This window comes from Pelophylax lessonae (genome assembly GCF_965119305.1).
Source record: "Pelophylax lessonae genome assembly, chromosome: 6".
NCBI classification, from domain to species: domain Eukaryota; kingdom Metazoa; phylum Chordata; class Amphibia; order Anura; family Ranidae; genus Pelophylax; species Pelophylax lessonae.
Window position 1 is genome coordinate 303,947,695 of NC_138773.1, and position 25,651 is coordinate 303,973,345.

The 25,651-nt window shown below is 46.2% G+C and overlaps 1 protein-coding gene across 1 annotated transcript in view; it reads right to left on the reverse strand.

Moving 5' to 3' along the window:
• LOC309557388 (sterol 26-hydroxylase, mitochondrial-like) overlaps positions 1-20,488 on the reverse strand; it is a 69,215-nt gene extending 48,727 nt beyond the window's left edge. The window contains exon 1 of the mRNA XM_082260100.1: positions 20,136-20,488. Within this exon, the coding sequence (XP_082116226.1) occupies positions 20,136-20,486 (351 nt within the window). The 5' untranslated portion in view covers positions 20,487-20,488. The remainder of the gene's footprint in view (positions 1-20,135) is intronic.
• Between the last annotated feature and the right edge of the window lie 5,163 nt (positions 20,489-25,651).

Genomic DNA, 25,651 nt, shown 5'->3' on the forward strand with positions numbered 1-25,651 from the left:
AAGTGACAGAGGCAGGCGGGTGCAGAGCGGAGACTGACCGTCTGAGGGAAAAAAAAAAAAAAGCCAGGAACTGCTAGAGTCAGACTTAAAGGGACATACACTAGGTAAGTAAGACTGGTGACTGAGATTGTACACTGACTGAGGGTGTAGTGTAGTACCTGAGTACCTGTGAGTACCTGTTACTACCTGAGTATCTGCGAGTACCTGAGTATCTGTGAGTATCTGTGAGTATCTGTGAGTACCTGAGAATCTGTGAGTACCTGAGTACCTGTGAGTACCTGAGTATCTGGGAGTATCTGTGAGTACCTGAGTATCTGTGAGTATCTGTGAGTACCTGTGAGTACCTGTGAGTACCTGAGTATCTGGGAGTATCTGTGAGTACCTGTGAGTACCTGAGTATCTGGGAGTATCTGTGAGTACCTGTGAGTACCTGAGTATCTGGGAGTATCTGTGAGTACCTGAGTATCTGTGAGTACCTGAGTGTGAGTACCTGTGAGTACCTGAGTACCTGTGAGTACCTGAGTACCTGTGAGTACCTGTGAGTACCTGAGTATCTGGGAGTACCTGTGAGTACCTGAGTATCTGGGAGTACCTGTGAGTACCTGAGTATCTGGGAGTACCTGTGAGTACCTGAGTATCTGGGAGTATCTGTGAGTACCTGAGTATCTGTGAGTATCTGTGAGTACCTGTGAGTACCTGAGTATCTGTGAGTACCTGAGTATCTGGGAGTACCTGAGTATCTGGGAGTACCTGTTACTACCTGAGCGTTGTGCGTCTGACCGGGCTGTGCGACTCGGGGTTGTGCGTCTGACCGGGCTGTGCGATCGGGGTTGTGCGTCTGACCGGGCTGTGCGACTCAGTGTTGTGCGTCTGACCGGGCTGTGCGACTCGGTGTTGTGCGTCTGACCGGGCTGTGCGACTCGGTGTTGTGCGTCTGACCGGGCTGTGCGACTCGGTGTTGTGCGTCTGACCGGGCTGTGCGACTCGGTGTTGTGCGTCTGACCGGGCTGTGCGACTTAGTGTTGTGCGTCTGACCGGGCTGTGCGACTCAGCATTGTGCGTCTGACCGGGCTGTGCGACTCAGCGTGGTGCGTCTGACCGGCTGTGCGACTCAGCGTGGTGCGTCTGACCGGCTGTGCGACTCAGCGTTGTGCGTCTGACCGGCTGTGCGACTCAGCGTTGTGCGTCTGACCGGGCTGTGCGACTCGGCGTTGTGCATCTGACTGGGCTGTGCGACTCGGTGTTGTGCGTCTGACCGGGCTGTGCGACTCGGTGTTGTGCGTCTGACCGGGCTGTGCGACTCGGTGTTGTGCGTCTGACCGGGCTGTGCGACTTAGTGTTGTGCGTCTGACCGGGCTGTGCGACTTAGTGTTGTGCGTCTGACCGGGCTGTGCGACTTAGTGTTGTGCGTCTGACCGGGCTGTGCGACTTAGTGTTGTGCGTCTGACCGGGCTGTGCGACTTAGTGTTGTGCGTCTGACTGGGCTGTGCGACTTAGTGTTGTGCGTCTGACCGGGCTGTGCGACTGAGGGTTGTGCGTCTGACCGGGCGGTGCGACTCAGTGTTGTGCGTCTGACCTGGCTGTGAGATTGTGAGTGTTGTGCAACTGAGTGTCAAGTGAGTGGAGCGGAATACCAGAGGGTGAGAAGGTAGCGTTAGGAAGCCAGGAAATAGCCACATAGGATAGGCTTAAATTGCTGAATCCCCATTAGATTAGATAGTAGGTACAATGCCCGGCGGGTGTGGAGATGCGACTCGGTGTACATCTTGTGATATGTATGCGTTCCTCGGTCATGTGATCGAGGGCGAATACAAATGTGCAAAATGTAAGCACGTTGCTTCCCTGGAAGCTCAGGTCCTGAATCTAGGGAAGCAACTGGCAACACTGAGAAGAATGTCCATACCGGAGGAGAGCCAGGATTGTACCAATCAGGTGCAGGCAGGGGTCTGCACAGAGGTGGGCGGAGTATCGGAGGTGCAGGCATCAGAGCAGAGTAGAGGGGTGACAGTTAGGAGGGGTAGAAGGGAACAAGGCAAGGAGGCTGATCCTGGGCTGGAGCACCCCAATAGATACGCCCCGTTGTGTGATGTTGGGGAAACCAGTCAGGGGCCAGCATTGCTGGAGCAGAGCGACGCCCCTAGCAGCCAGGGGAAGAACTCCTCCAGTGAGGCTGGGAGAAAGGGAAAGGAAAGACAGGTGCTGGTGGTAGGGGACTCAATTATTAGAAGGGCAGACAGTGTAATCTGTGACCAAGACCGTGTGCGCCGAACAGTCTGTTGTTTGCCGGGCGCTCGGGTTCGGCACATAGCGGATCGGGTGGACAGATTATTGGGTGGGGCTGGGGAAGACCCAGCTGTCATGGTACACGTGGGTACCAATGACATAGGCAGAGGAAGACGGAGAGTCCTAAACGATTTCAGGGACTTAGGCGCTAAGTTGAGGACTAGGACCTCCAAGGTAATATTTTCCGAAATACTACCTGTACCTCGAGCCACACCAGAGAGGCAGCGGGAGATTAGGAAAGTTAACGAGTGGCTGAGGAGCTGGTGTAGTAAGGAGGGTTTCGGGTTCCTGGAGAACTGGGCCGACTTCTCAGTCGGTCACCGGCTCTTTGGTAGGGACGGATTGCACCTAAATGGGGTGGGTGCAGCCGTACTGGGTGCGAGGATGGCCAAAGAGTTAGAGGGGCTTTTAAACTAGGGAATGGGGGGGAGGGTACAGATGTAGAATTACCCAGTGGAAAGCAAGTTTCAGAGGGCAGAAATGGGGGCATTAGCGATAGGGTGTGCGGAGCTCCTATACCCAGGGTGGGTATGGGGAAAAAATCAAGAGAGCAGCCTAAAAACATCAAAAGAGGATAAATATAACCGATCAAAATTACGAGGCTTATATACCAATGCCAGAAGCCTGGCCAACAAGATGGGAGAGCTGGAGCTGCTGATATTTGAGGAGGACTTAGATTTTGTGGGGATAACTGAGACTTGGTTTGACAGCTCTCATGACTGGATGGCGTCCATTCAGGGGTATTCCCTTTATCGCAGAGATAGAGAAAGTAAAAAAGGGGGAGGGGTATGTTGGTATATTAAGAACAGTATACAGGTAAATATGAGGGATGATATTAATAATGGAGCTATGGACGAGGCAGAATCCCTATGGGTAGAGCTTCAAAGGGAAGGCACGGCGGGGAAGGTAATATTGGGCGTATGCTATAGGCCCCCCAACCAGAGGGAGGAGGGTGAGGCGGACCTCATGTTACAGATAGGATTGGCAGCAAGGATGGGAAATGTCATTATAATGGGGGACTTTAATTATCCGGATATAGACTGGGCAGAAGGAACCGCACACTCAGCCAAGGCTCGGCAGTTCCTAAATGTTTTGCAGGACAATTTCATGGGTCAGATGGTGAATGCACCGACAAGAAGCGATGCGGTACTTGACCTACTGATTACCAACAATACAGACCTGATCACGGATATAGAAATACGGGACAACTTAGGGAACAGTGACCATAGGTCAATTGGTTTCAGTATTAATTACAGTAATAGGAAACACAAGGGTAATATAAGGACGCTGAATTTCACAAGAGCCAATTTCCCTAAACTGCGCTCGCTGCTAGAAAATATCAAATGGGATAGAACCCTGGGAACAAAGAACACGGAGGAAAAATGGGAGTGCTTCAAGAGCATACTTAACAAGGGAGTGGGCCAGTGCATTCCACAGGGAAATAAATTTAAAAGAGCAAAACTAAACCCTGGGTGGCTAAACTCCAACATTAAAATGTATATTAGAGCTAAAGAAAAGGCCTTCAAAAAATACAAGACTGAGGGGTCATTGGCAGCATTTAAGCACTACAAAGAGTGTAATAAGAAATGTAAAGATGAAATCAGGGCGGCTAAAATAGAACACGAGAGACATATAGCGGAGGAGAGCAAAAAGAACCCCAAGAAGTTCTTTAAGTATATAAACAGTAAGAAAGCCAGGCCAGAGCACATTGGCCCCATAAAAGATGATAAAGGAAAAATGGCCACTGAGGACAGAGAAAAGGCGGAAGTGTTAAATAATTTCTTTTCTTCAGTCTTCACAAAGGAATCGGGGGGCTACACGAAACCCGCTTGTAAGGCCGAACTAAATAATACACCTCAGGAAGTGCCGCCATGGCTAACAGAGGATAGACTTAGAGCTAAACTAGAGAAACTTAACATAAATAAATCCCCGGGACCGGATGGCTTGCACCCGAGGGTTCTTAATGAGCTCAGCCAGGTGATTGCCAGACCATTATTCTTGATCTTTAAGGATAGTTTACAGACGGGTATGGTGCCAGCTGATTGGAAAAAAGCCAACGTGGTACCAATATTTAAAAAGGGGCCGAGATATATCCCGGGTAACTATAGGCCGGTCAGCCTAACATCAGTAGTCTGCAAAATTTTGGAGGGGATGATAAGGGACCACATACAAGACTTTAGTAATGAAAATGGTATTATAAGTAGAAATCAGCATGGATTCATGAAAAATCGTTCGTGCCAAACCAATCTGTTAACCTTCTACGATGAAGTGAGCTGCCACCTAGATAAAGGTAAGCCTGTGGATGTGGTGTATCTGGACTTCGCAAAGGCCTTTGACACCGTTCCTCACAAACGCTTACTGTACAAACTAAGGAAGGTAGGTATGGATCATAAGGTGAGTACCTGGATAGAGACCTGGCTCCAGGGGAGAGTACAGAGGGTGGTGATTAATGGGGAGTACTCGGATTGGGCGGGTGTGGAAAGTGGGGTCCCCCAGGGTTCTGTCCTGGGACCAATCCTGTTTAATTTATTCATAAATGATCTAGAGGAGGGGATATCTAGTACAATCTCAGTATTTGCAGATGATACTAAATTAGGCATGCCAATATCTTCTATGCAGGATGTGGAAATCTTGCAAGCAGACCTGAACAAAATAACGGGGTGGGCAACCACATGGCAGATGAGGTTTAATGTAGAAAAATGTAAAGTAATGCACTTGGGTGCCAGAAACCAGAAAGCAAGCTACTCACTAGGGGGGGAACCTCTGGGAGAGTCTAGGATGGAAAAGGACTTGGGGGTACTGGTAGACAACAGGCTTGGCAGTGGCATGCAATGCCAAGCCGCCGCAAGCAAAGCCAACAGAATACTGGGATGTATAAAAAAGGGGATTCACTCCAGAAATAAAGAGATTATTCTCCCGCTCTACAAGACTCTGGTCCGGCCACATCTGGAGTATGCTGTCCAGTTCTGGGCACCGGTCCGCAGGAAGGATGTGCTGGAACTGGAGAAAGTCCAGAGGAGGGCAACAAAAATAATTAGGGGAATGGAGGACATCGGCTATGAGGAAAGACTACAAGCACTGAACCTATTCTCTCTGGAGAAGAGACGATTGAGGGGGGATATGATATCAATGTACAAATACTGTACTGGCGACCCTAGCATAAGGAACAAACTATTCAGAGAAAGGGAATACAATAAGACACGTGGCCACTCACTAAAACTTGAGGAAAGGCGGTTTAACCTTAAAGTGCGTAAGGGGTTCTTCACTGTAAGAGCGGTAAGGATGTGGAATTCTCTTCCACAAGCAGTCGTATCAGCGGGGAGCATAGATAGTTTCAAAAAACTATTAGATGTACACCTTAAAGACCACAACATACAGGGGTACACAATGTACGGTTAAAAGCAAACACACACACGCATCATGGGTTGAACTGGATGGACTTGTGTCTTTTTTCAACCTCACTAACTATGTAACTATGTAACTAGAACCTTCAGGGCCGCGATGCAAGAAACCATGAAGGGCCCCCCAGACCCCTGGCCGGGGCCCTTACCTTCAAGCCCAGGGCTCTTCCCACTAATCCTGGGGCTCTTTACTCTCATTGCATGGCCTTTTATTATGGTCCCGCATCAGGATCCTTTCACAAGTTCTGCAGTGGGCCCCCTTCCTGCAATCTTGGGGCCTCCCCACAGTGGTGAAATGCCAGGGCCCGGGCGCAAGTGTGACCTTTGAGATCCTAGAAGTTCACCCACTGGTTTGCTACCGGGCCCCCTGGAGCATGGGGCCCGGTAGCGATTGCAACCCCTGCAACCCCTGTAGTTACGCCCCTAGGTAGTACAATATCTTCATTCAGATGAAAATCTGAAACCACCTTAGGAAGAAAAGATGGCTTAGGATGAAGTACTACCTTATCCCTATTAATCACTAGGTATGGGGACTGGCATGATAATGCAGCCAGTTCTGACACCCTGCGAGCAGAAGTAATAGCCACCAAGAAGGCCACCTTCTGGGATAAAGTAAGCAAGGGAATCTCCCTGATGTTTTCAAAGGGAGGTTTCTGTAGAACCGACAAAACCAAATTAAGATCCCAGGGCGGTAAGGGCGCGCGGACTGGTGGAGCCAGGTGCCGCACCCCCTGGATGAAATTCCGCACCAAGGACTTGGTAGCTAAAGGCTTCTGAAAGAAGATTGCTAATGCTGAAACTTGACCCTTGATGGTGCTCAAGGCTAGCTTCTGCTCAACCCCTTGTTGCAAAAAGGCCAATATTCGAGTCACCGAATAGGTACGTGGAGGAAATCCTAAAGATTCGCACCACGCAATATAAGTCTTCCATGTGTGATAATAGACCTTGCTGGAAGTCACTTTCCTTGCTTTAATAAGGGTAGGAATGACTGAAGCTGACAAACCTCTGTCCTTCAGTACTTGGGTCTCAATGGCCAGGCCATTAAAACCAGCGACTGTAAAGCATGATGGTAAATTGGTCCTTGAGACCACAGACACTCCCTGAGACGAAGTTCCCACGGAACGTCTGCGACTAACATGTCCAAGTCGGCCAGGCCGGCTTGAGGAGGCCAGCCTAGAATTTCTAGGACCACTGGCGCTGATAGAATCTGAACCAGGCGTCCCTAGAGGTATCTGGCCCCGACCATCCGAGAAAGTCTGGTCGTTTTCTGTTCCCACACATTTATCAGATACCTGATTGTTATCAGGAAGGGTGATCTTTTCTGGTTGAACCTCAGGGACCGAAGTCACCCGACTAGAGGCTACTTGGCCTATCTGGTCAACCAGATCCGATTCCTGTGAGGTATAGGGACTATCTTAGGAAAAGGTAAAGGAAAAGATCTATTCAGGGAACGGTAACTACCGCTTCCTGTAGTACTTAAATGTTGGAAGGGAAGAATCGCACCGGTAGTAGTGGTTGATGCTCGATCTAATGTCCTGAATACCGGTGAAAACGTCCCCCCACCCTGAAACCGGGTGGGGACGCACCTTCAGGCTGTGTACTCCTTTGCTTCGGGTTTGGCTGGGTTGGTCCTCTGCTTGTCCGACCAGCCCTTCTTGAACCCTCCTGGAGGAGTCTTGCCTTTCCCGCTTGTACCAGCCGGGCGCCCTTTATGGGCGGTAAAGAAAGGTCCTCGCTTGTTGCGAGGTCCCTTAGCTTTAGCAGCCTGTGGCAAAAAAGTGCTCTTGCCCCTAGTGGCATCCTTAATGATTTCATCTAGGTTGGCCCCAAATAGACGATTCCCCTGAAAAGGGAGATTTGTCAAGGTCTTTTTGGAACCTAGGTCAGCTGACCAGCATTTTAACCACAGCACACGTCTGAGGATAACCGCTGACATAGATGCATGCCCTAATAAGGGAGTAGTGTCCAAGGCTGCGTCACAGATAAACTGTAGCCCTTGTATAATCTGTTCCATCAAATCAGATGTCTCCTGGGGAATATGTTTTCCCCTAAGGTCTTGGCGTACCAATCTCGCCCATTCCGTAAGTGTCTGGGAAACTAGACCAATAACAATTACTGGTCTAAATGCTGACCCTATCAGAGAGAAGATGGTGCGGGACTCTGCTTCCATCTTTCGATCCACCGGATCCTTAAAGGACGAAGTGTCCTCCACTGGGATAACTGTGGCTTTATTCAGCCTGGAAATAGGTGGATCCACCACTGGTGGTACCGTCCATTTCTTAATGATGGATTCCTCAAACGGATAGCGTCTAGCAATACGCTTGGAAATAGTAAAGGTACGTTTAGAATGCTCCCATTCTCCTTTAATCTGATTACCGAAACACTTGGGTACAGGAAAAACCTTCACCGTTTTGATGGGCTTATTAGTACCAAAAGGAATCTCTGTTTCAGTTGCCTCTGCCGGTAAAGCCTCAAGTTTTAAGGTTTCCTGCACTGCCACAACTAGTGCGTCCACCAATGCTTCTTCCTGAATTATAGCGGGAGAAGAAACGTCCTCCTCACTGTCTGAGGGGGCTTTACCTGAGATAACAGCCCTTGCAGAGGAACCTGCAACTGCAGTGACCATCTCTGAATCTGAGTCAGAGGTGTCAGATAGTATAGGGGTAGGCGGGGGTCGCTTCCTTGACCCCCGTCCCTGACAGGCCGCCTCCACCCGAGCCACCATAGACTCCAAAATTGCTGTAAATGACTCTACACTCTGTGCACCAGCGGGTCCCGTGGCCCCCTCGAGGGAAACAGGTGGGGGAATATGTGTGGCAGGGTCCATGATAATTCCAGTCACTTCCTGGATAATATAATTCAAAAATAAAAAACTTTTTTTTTTTTTTTTTTCTCACAGACCCCCAGCGCCACAAAAAGCCCCTTAGTGTTACCTGCTAGGGATCCCTATCGATCGAGAGAGAGAGAGATAGACCCCTAGGCTCACCACTTGATGCTCAGAGTTTAACTGCAACAGGTTACAGCGCTGTCTTGACAAACAGGAAGTCTTTTGGCTGGCTGCCCAGGAAGAAAGGAGGCGGCTCCGCCCCTCTGCACGCCTTCCGGCGCCTCCCCTAGCTCCACGAGGTGTTTGGATCACCTCAAACATGGCCGCCCCCATGCTGGAGACACGAGGCTACGCCAAAATGGCGGCTCGTGCGATCCAGCAAAAAAAATGGCGGCGGCCTGTACTGAATAGCGGTGTGCTGCAGGGCACACAACACTCTCTCTGCATGGGGATTTGGCGTGGTTGGCGGTACCGGCCCTGGCGGACCGCATGGCCATTCGGGAGGCCTGCTAATAGCTGGAGATCTGATTAGGAAGGCAGTCTACATGTCCGTGGCTTCTGACTGGTAGGTAGCTTATTCTTATCACCGTAAGATACCCAGAATGCCACTGATTACAATCTTTTTAACATGTATACAATTAGATTGTTAGCTCCCAAACCAAGCCTCCTGGCTTTTTGCACATAAAATCACACTCAAAGTAGGAGGATCTGTGTCATTTATAGGATAGAGAGGGACTCTATCTCACCATACAGAGAGGGGCCCGCGTTCACCACAAGACCCGTCAGGGGAAAAGGGGGAACATACTACTCACCATACCGGAACCAGGCGGGCACCAACTCCTGACAGTACCCCTCTCCACCGGGGCGGGAGGGCTGTCGACCGATATGGACGCCGTGACTCATGGTCTTTGGCGTTTCAGCGAGACGTTTAACTCGCGGGGTCAGTCCTTTAATGGGACTTTGTCGCGGCCGACCCAGCGCGGAGCTATGGCCTGCACGCGCTCGTAGGCTGAACTGGGGTGACCACCGGATCTCAACATCCAGCCCGTCGCCCAGTTCAGCTTTCTTGCTTGAAGATCTCACAGGAACACTGGAGAAAAAAAGCTGTCTAAAAAATCTTTTAAGAAAAAAATCTTGCCAGGACCTAAGATCCCAGCAAGGTATCTAGGTCCTTACTCCTAACTAGACAGAAAATAACTGATTTGCTGAGGCAGAGAGAGAGAGGATATACCCTCGGGGACTGCCCCTAGGGTGTGGCCAGAGCTTTTTAATTTCCTGTCTAGTCCTGCTCCTGTGGAGGCAACATAACCCGAAGGTGCTGTATCACCGAGGACTACGTCTGTCAATGAGCGCTAGAGAAATATTGTTTTGTTTTCAAAATTGTCGCTCTTTTTTTGTTTATAGCACAGGTGATCAAATACCACCGAAAGAAAGCTCTATTTGTGGGGAAAAAAAAGGAAATCAATTTTATTTGGTTACAGCGTTGCACGACTGCGTAATTGCCTGTTAAATTCATGCAGTGCCAAATCGCAAAATATGGCCTGGTCATTAACGGGGCAAATCCTTCCGGTCTTAAAGTGGTTAAAGCGGTTGTAAACTCATATCATATATATATATATATATATATATATATATATATATATTTATTTAAAAAGTTTCCTTCTGCAAGGCAATATCATAATGTGCTAGTATGCGCCGCATACCAGCAAATTATGAAAGACTTACCTTGGAACGAAGCCCGTCAGTGCCGTGCTGCCACTGCTGCAAAGGCTTCCATCTTCACATGGTCTTCCTTTCCGGTTCGAAGACTTTTGACTGGCCAAGTCGCGATGCCATCACTCCTTCAGAGTGCATGTGCCAGAGACGCCATTGGATGCTGCCTGCTAGAATATCTCCTAAGCACCGCACATTTATATTACTTTTACCTACAGGAAAGCTTTACTATAGGCTGCTTACCTGTAGGTGAAAATAATAAAACAGAGTTTACGGCCACTTTAAACCCCAAAACAAAATGATCATTTAATACAGCTTACCAATCCTTAAGCCCCCGTTCACACTGGGGCGACCTGTCAGGCGACCTGGTCGCCTGACAGGTCGCCGTAGGTCGCCTGCCATACAGAAGCTATGGACCCGTTCTAATAGGAGCGACACAAGTCGCTCTGACTTAGAAAAAGGGTCCGGAGCTTCTTTGGGGCGACCCGGAGCGACCTGCATAGACTTCAATGTTATGAAGTCCGTGTCGGCCGCTCCGAGGTCGCGGTGCGAGCAGCGCACCGCGACCTGTGAGGTCGCCCGGCGAAGTAGCGTCGCCCCAGTGTGAACGGGGCCTTAATGTAGTGGCTGTATTTGTTTATTTATTTATTTTTTTTTTTTTAATAGGGGTTTCCCCATTTTCACCAAGTGATCTGGCTAGTAACACACCTCCTGTCTTAGGGTGTCTCCACTCTGGATAGAGGAGCAAACCGAGGAACAGCAGCATTGTCAACCTGGGGAGAGGGTAGTGTTGGATGTAGTAACAAATTTAGGTGGACTTGACTAGCATATTAAAGGGATTGAAAAACCATCAACATGTTATACTTACCTGCTCTGTGTAATTGTTTTGCACAGAGCAGCCCTGATCCTCCTCTTCTGGGGTCCCCTGCCAGCACTCCTGGCTCCACCTGTTTGAGGAGTGTCCCCAAAGGAAGCTGCTTCCTATAGGGTCACTTGAGCAGGTTTGATCCCGAGCCACGCTGTCTGCGTCTATAGGCCCTCCGCTCTCTCGGGCTCTGATGAAGAGGGTTCTCCTTTGAAACGAGTCAGCCCCATTACCATGGATGCCTTTCCAGTCCTCCTGCTTTATCGAAAAATACTTATTTTCTGGAGGTCTCCGGATTGTAAAAGAAACCTTTCCCATGCTTACCGCTAGCATATGTTTGTGAGTACTATGTGTGGCATGTGTTTTAATTTTTCAATAAATGTTTTATGGTATTGCGCTAGGTCGGTGCACCCTTCTCTTGTTTTTTATGTTTCCACCTGTTTGAAGAGTGTCCCCAAAGGAAGCTGCTTCCTATAGGGTCACTTTCGCATGTTCGATCCCGAGCCACGCTGTCTGCATCTATAGGCCCTCCACTCTCTCGTCACCAGATTTGATTGACACCAGCAGGAACCAATGGCTGCCACTGCTACACAATTTTGCCCTGTGAGGAGGAAGAGAGACCCTGCTCTTTGTTGTCAGGATTAGGCTCAGGTTTTTTTTTACCGTAATGCAGAGCATGAATTAACCACTTGCCGACTGCCGCACGCCGATCTACGTCGGCGGTCAGCCCCTCACAGGCAAAGTGACGTAGGGCTACGTCACTAGCTTGTGAGGGTCTAGGGAAAGAGCGCGCGCCGCCGGGAGGCGCGCTCCCGCTCCCGCGTGGTCACGGACCCCCCCGCGCGTGTGACCGGCGGACCCGATGTCCGCCGGCCACTCTGCGATCGGCGGGGGAGAGGGAGAATGTCAGGCAGCTTGTGTAAACAAGCCACCTGTCATTCTCCCCTCTGTATGAGAGCTGATCATATGGATCTACTATGTAGATCCGTTGATCACTCTGCATACAGCTGAAGCCACAGCCAATCACAGTAAGAATCACGCCCCTAGGGACACACACAGCCCCTCCCTCTCAAATAAAGTTAACCCCTTCACTACCAGTGTATTTTTACAGTAACAGTGCATATATATAGCACTGATTACTGTAGAAATGTCACTGGTACCCCCAAAAGTGTCAAAAATGTCAGTCAAGGGTCCGATCTGTCCACCACAATGTCGCAGTACCGCAAAAAAAATCGCAGATCGCCGCCATTACGCGTTAAAAAAAAAAAACAACAAAAATGACAAAAAGCTTTCCCTTAGTCAGTAAACGCAATAACTTTTGCGCAAACCAATCAAAATACGCTTTTTGCGATTTTTTTTTACCAAACATATGTAGCATAAAACAAATTGGCCGAAAATGTTAAAAAATTTTGATTTTTACATTTTTTTTGGGGGGAATTTCATATAAAAAAAAAGGGAAAAATATTGCTATTTTTGCAAAATTGACGCTCTTTTTTTGTTTATAGCGCGTGATCAAATACCACCAAAAGAAAGCTCTGTTTGTGGGAAAAAAAGGACGCCAAATTCGTTTAGGTACAGCGTCGCACGACCGCGCAATTGTCCGTTAAAGTCACGCAGTGCCGAATCGCAAAATACCCCCTGGTCGTTTAGCAGCCAAATCCTCCGGGGCTTAAGTGGTTAAGGTAAGGTAAAAAAAAAAAAAAAAAAAAAAAAAGGAAGATTTTCCCTCTTATGACCAGGCCATATTTTGCGATTCGGCACTGCGTTATTTTAACAGACAATTGCGCGGTCGTCCGACGCTGTACTTAAATAAAATTGATGTCCTTTTTTCCCACAAATAGAGCTTTCTTTTATTGGTATTTGATCACCTCTGCAATTTAAAATTTTTGCACTATAAACAAAAAAAGAGTGACAATTCTGAAAAAAAAAAAAAAAAAATATATATATATATATATATATATATATATATATATATATATATATATATATATATATATATATATATATATATATATATATATATATATATATTTTTTTTTTTTTTTCACATTCTGCTATATGACATTCACAAAAAAAAAAAAAATACAAAATCAAAATTTTTTAACATTTTAGGCCAATTTGTTTTCTACTACATATTTTTGGTAAAAAATAAAAAAATTGCAATAAGCTTATTTTGATTGGTTTGCGCAAAAGTTATCGTGTCTACTAACTACGGGAAAGTTTTGTCATTTTTATTGTTTTTTTTTTTTTTTTTTTACTAGTAATGGCGGTGGCGATCTGCGATTTTTAACAGGACTGCGACATTGCAGTGGACAGATCGGTCCCCTAACTGACATTTTTGACACTTTTGGGGGGACCAGTGACATTACTATGATGGGGAGGGCAATGGGGTGCTCCCTGAGCCCTGATTGCCATCCCTGGTGGCCATAGTGGGCATCCCTGGGGTCATGGGTGGGCATCCCTGGTGGTTCTAGTGGCACCCCCCGAGGGTCTGTACTGGTAATCAATGATCTGATTACCAGTGCCGACCCCCCCCCCCCTGTCAGGGGAGCCTCCGATCGGTGCTCCTTTACTCATGCCTGTCAGGCACGAACTAAGGAAAGCCGATCAACGGCTCTTCCTGTTTACTATGTGACCAGCCGTGATTGGACACGGCTGGTCACATGGTAAAGAGCCTACGTCAGTAGGCTCTTTACCGAGATCGGAGATGCAGGGAGTCAGACTGACACCTCGCATCACCGATCGCCACTCTGCGCGCCCCGGGGGGCGCGCAGAGCGTATTATCCTGCCGCCGTCATATGACGTCCGGTCGCGATAATACAACCACAATCCCACCGTCAATCTGCTATAGGGCGGGCGGGATGTGGTTAAGTAATCTAAATAACCCAACTAGGTCAACCATAATCCATATCTTCCAACTTTTTGAGATGGGAACTAGGGACACCTATTAGCAAAAGTATGTAAGCATAGGACACCCCCCCTGCCATGTCCCCTTAACCACTTCCCGCGAATCGACGTTCCCGTATGTTGGGTCGGAGAAGTGGTTGTAGCGGGATGATTTGCACCTGCAGGCATTAACCCGGTACCGTTCTTCAGCATCGGCAGTCGGCTTTCAGGAGAGAACAGCTGATGCGGCTCGGGAGCCGCTTGGCCATTATCTCTGCAAGTGGGAGGGGACACCCCCCCCCCCCCTCCTACTGCCGCCTTCTGCGCTCTGCCCGGGTCTCCTGTCCTACCGGGAAACTTGAGCAACCAGCTGGCTGGTTGGAGCCCCAAACAAAGCCGGCTTCGGCTTTGATCGGGTCTCCGATGTATAAACCCGGAATCGGCGTCATGACGCCACTCCTGGTTTACTCGGCGGCTAATGGCGCTGATTTAAAAAACCTGTCCGTATTCTAAAATGCCAATTTCAGCATTTTGAATACTTTGAAGTGCAGTGGAGGGGTTTGGGGTCTTTTAGACCCCCGATCCCTCCATAAAGAGTACCTGTCACTGCCTATTACTGTCACAAGGGATGTTTACATTCCTTGTAACAGCAAAAAGTGATCTGTTTTTCTTTTTTTTTCTTTTTAAACAGCGCAAAAAAGAAAAAATTCAATAATATAGGAAAAAAAATAAAAAATGTTAAAGTGCCCCGTCGCCGTGAGCTCGCGCACAAAAGAAATCGCATACGTTAGGGCTCTTTCACACGGGCGTTCCGTATGTCCGTTTTTCATCCCATCCGTTTGCAGATGAAAAACGGACATAATGTATCTCTATGTAAATACGGATCTCAGTGGATGATCATCCGCTGACATCCGTTTTTCGACCTTTCAGTTCAGTTCAGTTTTTTGGAATGGAAGAGAAACCTATTTTTTCTTCCGTTCAAAAAATGGAACGGACGCAAAAACGGATGTCAGTGGTGTCATCCGCTGACATCCGTATTTACATAGAGATACATTGTGTCAGTTTTTCATCCGCAAACGGATGGGATGAAAAACGGACAGACGGACCGTGTCCATTTAAAAAAAAAAAAAAAAAGGACCTGATCGGGCAAAAAAAACTGAACGCCCGTGTGAAAGAGCCCTAAGTCGAGCCCGCAAATAAAAATGTTGTTCATACCACACATGTGAGGTTTCACTGCGATCGCCAGAGCGAGAGCAATAATTCTAAAAAAAGACCTCCTCTGTAACTCTAAACTGGTAACCGTTACGGTTACCGGTAAGCTTCACCTATGGAGATTTTTATTTACCGTAGTTTGTCGCCATTCTTTGAGTGTACGCACTTTGGAACCGTAACATGTTGGGTATCTATTCACTCGGCGTGACATCATCTTTCACAATATACAAAAAAACTGGGCTATCTTTACGGTTTAGTTTTTTTTTTTTAAATGCAGTGAAATCAATTTTTTCCAAATAAATTGCGTTTAAAAACAACGGTGCAAATACCGCGTGATAAATATTGCAACGACCGCCATTTTATTCTCCAGAGTCTTTGGTAAAAAAATAAATATAATGTTTGGGGGTTCTAAGTAATTTTGTAGCTAAAAATACTGATTTTAACTTGTAAACAACAAGTGTCAGAAATAGGCCTGGTCCTTAACCACTTAAGCCCCGGAAGATTTTACCCCCATTCCGACCAGGGGGTATTTTGCGATTCGGCACTGCGTGACTTTAACGGACAATTGCGCGGTCGTGCGACGCTGTACCTAAACGAATTTGGCGTCCTTTTTTTCCCACAAACAGAGCTTTCTTTTGGTGGTGTTTGATCACCTGTGCGATTTTTTGATCACGTGCTATAAACAAAAAAAGAGCGTCAATTTTGCAAAAATAACAATATTTTTCACATTTTTTTTATATGAAATTCCCCCCAAAAAAAATGTAAAAATCAAAATTTTTTAACATTTTCAGCCAATTTGTTTAATGCTACATATGTTTGGTAAAGAAAATCGCAAAAAGCGTATTTTGATTGGTTTGCGCAAAAGTTATCGCGTTTACTAACAAAGGGAAAGATTTTTGTCATTTTTGTTGTTTTTTTTTTTAACGCGTAATGGCGGCGATCTGCGATTTTTTTTGCGGTACTGCGACATTGCGGCGGACAGATCGGACCCTTGACTGACATTTTTGACACTTTTGGGGTTACCAGTGACATTTCTACAGTAATCAGTGCTATATATATGCACTGTTACTGTAAAAATACACTGGTAGTGAAGGGGTTAACTTTATTTGGGAGGGAGGGGCTGTGTGTGTCCCTAGGGGCGTGCTTTCTACTGTGATTGGCTGTGGCTTGAGCTGTAAGGACACTGATCAATGGATCTACATAGTAGATCCATGTGATCAGTGTCTTTACAGCGAGGAGAATGACAGGTCGCTTGTTTACACAAGCTGCCTGACATTCTCCCTCTCCCCGCCGATCGCCGAGTGGCCGGCGGACATCGGGTCCGCTGGTCACACGCGCGGGGGGGTCCGTGACCACGCGGGAGCGCGCCTCCGGCGGCGCGCGCGCGCTCGCTCCCTAGACCCTCACAAGCAAGCAACGTAGCCCTACGTTAGTTTGCCTGTGAGGGGCTGACCGCCGACGTAGATAGTCGTGCGGCGGTCGGCAAGTGGTTAAGAGCCCATTCACACAGGGGCGACACGACTTGCCGGGGCGACCTGTGAAGTGCACCGCGACCTCAGCGCGACATGCACGGACTTCATATCATTAAAGTCAATGCAAGTCGCCTCCAGGTCGCCCCAAAGTAGTACAGGACCCTTTTTCTAAGTCGGAGCGACTTGTGTCGCTCCTATTAGAACGGGTCCTGTGCTAATCAATGGCAGGCGACCCACCGCGACTTGTCAGGCGACCAAGTCGCTTGACAAGTCGCGCTAGTGTGAATGGGGACTTAGTGGTTACACTGGCAATTGCGTGGCCATGCGACACCGTACCGTAATGAAATTTAGTAGTTAAAGGATAATTTTTTTTTTTTTTTTTTTAACCACTACTATTTCTTTATATTGGCTTTTGAAGTTTACAAATGCAGCAAGTTAGACATTAGATGAAAGGTTTATCACTTTTTGAAACATAAATACAACTATATAGATCAGACCAAAATGAGGGAAAAAGAGGGACTTTGCTCAAAATCAAGGACAGTTGGGAGCTATGCAACCAGCCTGCCCATAGATGGATGGAAATTTGGCCAGTCCCTGCTGAACTTCAATCCTTCTATGGCTGGTTTAAGTAATCTAATTAACCCAATTAAGCATAATCCATACCTCCCAACTTTTTGAGATGGGAACGAGGGACACCTATTAGCAAAAGCATGTAGGCATAGGACACACCCCCTGTCACACCCACTTAAAGGAGAATTATCCAAAAAAAGTGGTTAGTTAAACCCACAAGTGGTTTTTTTTTTTTTTTTTTTTTTACACACCACTGCTATTCCTTTAGGCTACGTTCACATGTCAGTGTAGCGATCGTGGGCAGAATCACAGCAATTCTGCCTGCGATCCGGAAATCATTGCAAATCGCGGGACGCCTGTGCGTTGCCAGTGATTTGCAAAAGCACCCCAAACGCTGTGCGATGTTTCCGCGATTTCTGCCTGCCAAATCGTGGCAACATCGCGCGCAAAAAAAAACCGCAGGACGCATGACGCCCAAAAAAGGTACAAGAGCTTCTTTGGGGCGTCATGCGTCCCGCAATTTTTTTTGCACGATGTTACCGCGGAAATCGTGGCAACATTGCACAGCGTTTTAGGGTGCTACTGCAAATCATGGGCAACGCACAGGCGTCCCGCGATTTGCAATGATTTCCGGATCGCAGGCAGAATCGCGGCGATTCTGCCCGCGATCGCTACGCTGACATGGGACCGTAGCCTTATACTGGCTTTTTGACATTTACAGATGCAGCAATTTAGAATTTGGATGAAAGGTTTAGCACTGGGAAACACTTTTTGAAAGATAAATAGTGCATTTTATATACAACAATATAGATCAGACCAAAATAAGGAGGACAGAGGGACTTTGTTCCAAATCAGGGACAGTTCCTCGAAATCAGAGACAGTTGGGAGCTTTGCATAATCCCGTTTTGGGAATTAAATTGAATGCGTCCCCCAGGGTCTGAATCAGGAGCAATGACATAGGTGTGCGCAGCCTATTGCATTAGGGTGTGCACCCCAAAGCTCAAACACATATGTGTGTGTGTATATATATATATATATATATATATACACACACACACACACACACACACACACACACACACACATACTGACAGTGTCCGTAGAGCTGTGGACAGTGTCAGTCGAGCCGAGATTGGTGTCAGTAGGGCAGTGGATGGTGACTGTCGTTTTTTTATAAATTTTTTTTAATTATTTTTTTATTTTTATTTATTTTTATTATTTTTTTACAATATTTTTAGCGTATAAATAGCAATGAGATCGAGGAACAAAGTGCTTCTGCATATCCATGCGGTTAGTAATGCTGGATACACACTAAACAACTTTTGTTGTTTGATTTCCTTAAGGCCCCTTTCACATTTGTGCGACTTGGGACTGGAAAGTCGCATGACAAGTCGTACTCCATGATTTCTAATGAGTACCATTCATATCTAATTCCTCCTGTATTGAATTGTATTGTAACTGTAATGTCTGCCCTCATATTGTAAAGCGCTGCACAAACTGTTGGCGCTATATAAATCCTGTATAATAATAATAATATTAAAATGAATAATAATATCTGTGTGACCTAAAGTCGCAATGACTTCAAAGTAGTCCCTGCACTACTTTGGTCCGATTTTGATGCATTTGGAGGTCCATAGACCTCAAGATTACACAGGCATTGCTTTAACCACTTGCCGACCGCCGCACGACTATCTACGTCGGCGGTCAGCCCCTCACAGGCAAAGTGACGTAGGGCTACGTCACTAGCTTGTGAGGGTCTAGGGAGCGAGCGCGCGCCCCCGGAGGCGCGCTCCCGCTCCCGAGTGGTCACGGACCCCCCCGCGCGTGTGACCGGCGGACCCGATCGCCGCCGGCCACTCTGCGATCGGCGGGGGAGAGGGAGAAAGTCAGGCAGCTTGTGTAAACAAGCTGCCTGTCATTCTCCTCGCTGTATGAGAGCTGATCACATGGATCTACTATGTAGATCCGTTGATCACTCTGCATACAGCTGAAGCCCCAGCCAATCACAGTTAGAATCACGCCCCTAGGGACACACACAGCCCCTCCCTCTCAAATAAAGTTAACCCCTTCACTACCAGTGTATTTTTACAGTAACAGTGCATATGTATAGCACTGATTACTGTAGAAATGTCACTGGTAACCCCAAAAGTGTCAGAAATGTCAGTCAAGGGTCCGATCTGTCCGCCGCAATGTCGCAGTACCGCAAAAAAAATCGCAGATCGCCGCCATTACGCGTTAAAAAAAAAAACAACAAAAATGACAAAAATATTTCCCTTTGTTAGTAAACGCAATAACTTTTGCGCAAACCAATCAAAATACGCTTTTTGCGATTTTTTTTACCAAACATAGGTAGCATAAAACAAATTGGCCGAAAATTTTAAAAAATTTTGATTTTTACATTTTTTTTTGGGGGAATTTCATATAAAAAAAAGGGAAAAATATTGCTATTTTTGCAAAATGGATGCTCTTTTTTTGTTTATAGCGCGTGATCAAAAAATCGCACAGGTGATCAAATACCGCCAAAAGAAAGCTCTGTTTGTGGGAAAAAAAGGACGCCAAATTCGTTTAGGTACAGCGTCGCACGACCGCGCAATTCTCCGTTAAAGTCACGCAGTGCCGAATCGCAAAATACCCCCTGGTCGGAATGGGGGTAAAATCTTCCGGGGCTTAAGTGGTTAAGTCCAGTTAAAATTACGTCAAAAATCGCACCACTTTTAGGTCGCCCAAGTATGAAGGGGCCATAGATTTACCTTCAACTATGTAGTACAAGGGCCTGCCTGATTGCATGCAATTTAAAAGTGTTTAGGTTTGACCTCATATTATATGGTTTTGGTAAATCTAAAGGGAATTGTATAGTGTGTATCCAGCGTTAGTCGCACCATATATTAGATCAGTTTCGGACTTACCTGTAGATCGTGTGAATACAGCATGTAGCCCCGGACGAAGAGCCAGTAGATGTTGGCCAGCAGGGACGGGCCAGGTAAGTCATCAAACGTCTTTACCTTTTTGTCCCCCTCTGTTATTCCAGCTGCTGCTGCTCCGCTCACCGCTCTGTGCTGTACCCCCCATACTCTGCTCGGTGCACTGCATCGTATTCCCCCGACCCCGGTCACTGGCCTGTGCCCTATCCATTCAACCCTGCAAGCCTGACCCCTGGATCGGCTCAATACCAGCAGCCAGGGCCTGAAGAAATGAGATATCATGGCTTCAGAGCTTTGTGATGGCCGACTGCACAGCTCCTTCCTTACACAATGCATAGACAGGAACTCCCTCTAACGCTTTCACTGCTGGAGGAAAGCACACAGTGGGCTGATCCCATCTAGGAAACCAAGAGCTACATTGTAACTGCAGCTTAGCAGCTCTTTCACTTTACAACTAAAGAAACATTTTGTCTTCTGCATGGAACATGTTAATTTATTTTGCCTGAACTTTTTTAAAATGTGAAATGGCAGCCTGCAAACTTGTGAGTGAGCGATCAGGGCTCGTTCACACACATGCAATGGTAAGCCCCGTACACACGTAGCGATTGTTGGCCGAACGATCGGCCGTCTTTTGTCCAGGGCTGTCCTGTCGGCTAAAAACTGCAAAAGACTGCACATGAATTTTGACGGCCAACAACAGCCGACTGCAGAAGTGATGTCATGTGATGGTTAACTTTCCGTGTCTTTTTTCTTTTCTGAGCATGCCCAGTCTTGCTAATCGGCTGTTTGTCGGCCGAATTCTGTACTGACTGGCGAACAATCGGCCATTCTGGTCTTGGCCAACAAAAATTTTAATGCCTGCACAACAGATTCTGTTCGGCCGAAAAGTCGTTGTCGGCTGTCAGAAGCATCATACTAACAAGCCTACAATCGGCCGATCGGTCGTCGGCCGAATATTTACGGCCGACAATCGGTACGTGTGTACGGGGCTGTAATGTACATAGCGGTGCGTTCAGACCTTTCTGCTGCATTGTGCCAATGCTAACCTGTTGTATTTTCAGGCTTTAGACCTGGGGTAACACTGACGCGGTGTGAAATTCGCAAAAATTCCTGTGTGTCAATGTTAACCACTTCTGGACCTGAAGATTTTGCCCCCTTAATGACCAGACTATTTTTTGCGATTCAGCACTGCGTTCATTTAACCACTTTACCCCCTTCCTGACCAGGCCCTATTTTGCGATTCAGCACTGCGTGACTTTAACGGACAATTGCGCAGTCGTGCGACGCTGTACCCGAATGAAATTGACATCCTTTTTTTCCCCACAAATAGAGCTTTCTTTTGGTGGTACTTGATCGATTTTTACTTTTTTGCGCTATAAATAAAAAATGAGCGACAATTTAGAAAAATGAACAATATTTTTCAAATTTTTTTCCCCCCAAAAAAATGTAAAAATCAAAATTTTTTAACATTTTTGGCCAATTTGTTTTCTGCTACATATGTTTGGTAAAAGAAAATCGCAATAAGCGTATTTTGATTGGTTTGCGCAAAAGTTATTGCGTTTACTAACTAAGGGAAAGATTTTTCTAATTTTTATAGTTTTTTTCAACGAGTAATGGCGGCGATCTGCGATTTTTTTTTTGCGGGACTGCGACATTGCGGCGGACAGATCAAACCCTTGACTGACATTTTTGACCCCCTAATGGCTTGCGGGCGAGTGACGTACCCCTACGTCACTTTGCCCAGGAGGGGCTGACCGCCGCCGTAAATAGTCGTGCGGCGGTCGGCAAGTGGTTAACAGACAATTGCGCGGCCATGCGACACTGTACCTAAATAAAATTGATGCTCCCCCCCCCACTAATAGAGCTTTCTTTTGGTGGTAGTTGATCACCTCTGCGATTTTTATTTTTTTTGCGCTATAAACAAAAGAAGAGCGACAATTTAAAAAAACAATGTTTTTCACATTCTGCTATATAACATTCCCCAAAAAAATATAAAAATCAAATGTTTTCATCATTTTAGGCCAATTTGTATTCTGCTACATATTTTTAGTAAAAAAAAAACCCAATAAGCGTATCTTGATTGGTTTGCACAAAAGTTATCGCGTCTGAAAACTAGGGGAAAGATTTATGTCATTTTTATTTATTTATTTTTTACTAGTAATGGCGGCGATCTGCATTTTTTATCGGGACTGCGCGACATTGCGGCGGACAGATCGGACCCCTAACTGACATTTTGGACACTTTTGGGGGGACCAGTGACATTACTACAGTAATCAGTGCTAAAAATATGCACTGTTACTGTAATAATGACACTGACAGGGAAGGGGTTAGCCCATGGGCGATCAAAGGGTTAAGTGAGAGCCTAGGGGGTGCTTCCAAACTGTGGGGGGGGGGATGGGCTTGTAATATCAACACAGAGACCGGTGATCCTAAATAGGAGGATCACAGGGGCTCTGTGTTGATAGCTGAGAGAACAACGATCTGCTGTGTTTACAACAGCAGACCTCCATTCTCTCTTCACGGGAACAGTGTTAATTTCGTCGACTAAAACCGACTAAAACGTTTTTGTCGACTAACATAATTCAGATGACTAAAATATGACTAAAACTAAAATGGCATTTTAGTCTTAAGACTAAAATACGACTAAAACTAAAATGGCATTTTAGTCAAAAGACTATTAACTAGTACTAAATGGAAATTTGCTGCCAAAATTAAGACTGGTGCATGCTGAAAGCTTAATACCACCATAAATAATAACATATTAGATTTTTCACTCCAGGACCAGCAGTAGTATATAATGAGTTTGGAAATTGTAGAGAAATGCTTAAATAATGCATTACAAATTACAATTGAACTACACCCATTTGATTATAGAGGACTAAAATGAGTTTTAGTCGACAAAAATGTAGGGCGTTTTAGTCGACTAAAATATACTGGAGTTTTAGTCGACTAAATACGACTAAAACTAAAACACTTGCAGAAGACTAAAATGGGACTAAAACTAAAATGCCATTTTAGTCCTAAGACTAAGACTAAAACTAAATTGAAATTTGCTGCCAAAATTAACACTGCACGGGAAGCAATCGGGGGTGCCCGGTGGCAATCGTGGCCACTGTCGAGTGGGTGCATGCGTCAACAGGGGCGCTCCCGCGAACCGCTGTACAGGTATGGCGATTCGCGGGAACCTGCTGACCTGCCGCTGTATAACCGAGGCTGGTCGGCAAGTGGTTAAAGTGATACTAAAGTCTTATTTTTTTTTGTTAAAAATAACAAACATGCCTGCTCTGTGTAATGGTTTTGCACAGAGCAGCCCCGATCCTCCTCTTCTCAGATCCCCTGCCAGCACTCCTGGCCCCTCCCTTTTGTTGAGTGCCCCCACAGCAAGCAGCTTGCTATGGGGGCACTTGAACCGAGCCACAGCTCCGTGTATCCATTCAGATTCTGAGCCAACGCCCGGCCCCACCCCCTTTCTCTCCTTATTTGGCTCACTGATGTTGATTGACAGCAGCTGGAGCCAATGGCGCCGTTCCGTTGTCTCAGCCAATGAGGAGAGGAGTCCCAGACAGCTGAGGCTCTTGTGCAACATCGCTGGATCTAGATGGGTCTCAGGTAAGTATTAGGGGGCTGAGGGGGGCTGCTGCACATAGAAGTTTTTTTTTTTATCCCATTGCATAGAATGCATTAAGATAAAAAAACCTTCTGCCTTTAGGCCCCCTTTCACATCGCCGTGATTTGATTTGTCAAATCGCAGCCTATTGCCGGAAAACGCTCTGTTCCAATCTGCGCGACGCCAAGTTTGTGGCACCGCATTGATTTCCAAACGTAGTTCCTGCACTACTTTTGGCCACTTTGGGGATGATTTCAATAGAAATGTGTGCATGAACCCGCACAGATGTCTATTGAAATCACCCCCAAACTCGCAATAAAATGTGGGTTTGAAATCGTGCGAGTTCAGCTGAAATCGCACAATTACAAACCCACATTCAGTGTGAACGAGGGCTAAAATCACTTTAAGTTAAAGTGATTGTAAACGGTCACCTTGTAAAACAACCCATTTACTTTAGAAATAGAAATGAAAGTTTCTACATTTGTGTATAAAAAAAAAAAGAAAAAGCATTATAAATACCTTTTTCCCTTCTTTATAAGTGATCACATGACCTCTGTTCTCGGCTGCATTAGAGCTGGGGGAAGAGAAGCAGCAGAACCCTTATGCCCCATACACACGTGCAGATTATCTGCAGACTTTTGTCTGCAGACTTACCAAAACCATATAATATGAGGTCAAACCTAAACACTTTCAATTTGTATGCAATCCGGCAGGCCCTTGCACTACATAGAAAAGGTAAATCTGCAGACAAAAGTCTGCAGATAATCTGCACGTGTGTATGGGGCATAAGCTTCCCCATGAATGGCTGTGCAGGGGCGATGGATGTTAGGACAAGTCTGATCATTGGAGGATAACATACTGAGTTCCCAGCATAGCTAGAGAACTGACCACACTGTGCTCTCCTGCTTAGTGTGGTCAGTTTTTTTACTAGGAAAGCAGAGGGATGGGCAGGAACACCAGGGATTTCACACAAAGGAAGAAATACAAAGATTAGGAGACTTTCTCATACAAGCACATGGAACAGCAGCCACATAAGAGGAATATGAAGTTTTGGGTTAGTAAACGCTCGACACCCCAAAAGCAGGTCGCAAAATGCAGTGCAATTGGCTGAATCGGATCACATTTGTGTACAAGCTCATGCCATCCAATTTCAGTGCAGAAAAAAAGATGCATGCATCTTTTTAATGCGGGTGCAGTGCGATTTGAGCCATACAAAATGATTTGGCTCAAATTGCACTGCAAACGATCGCATTTGATCTGAACAGGTATGCTATGCGATTCTTGTCTGAATCACATGCAGTTTCCCCCTCCCCCACATCAGTGTGAACCAAGACTTAAAGTAGTATTAAACCCAAAAGCAAACATATTGGGTATTTCCTAAAAATGGAGCACTCAGAATCTGGTGCAGCTGTGCATGGTAGCCAAAGTTTGTCGCCATTCCATGAGCGTGCGCAATTTTGAAGCATGACATGTTTGGTATCTATTTATTTGGCGTACGATTATCTTTCACATTATAGAAAAAAATTGGTCTAACTTTACTAATTTCTTATTTTTAAATTTAAAAAAAAGTGTATTTTTTTTTTAAAAAAAATTACGTTTGCAAGACCACTGCACAAATACTGAAAGGGGGGGGGGGGGTTGAGAGATTTGGGACTTTAAATGAGGAAATGACAGGGTAAGGTCATATTCCTCCATCCCTATGCATAAATAAAACAAAAGGAAATTGGGACTTTAAATGAAACATGTGGCTGCAATCAGAGGAAATATACAGTGGGTACGGAAAGTATTCAGACCCCCTTAAATTTTTCACTCTTTGTTATATTGCAGCCATTTGCTAAAATCATTTAGGTTCATTCTTCTTCCTCATGAATGTACACATAGCACCCCATACTGA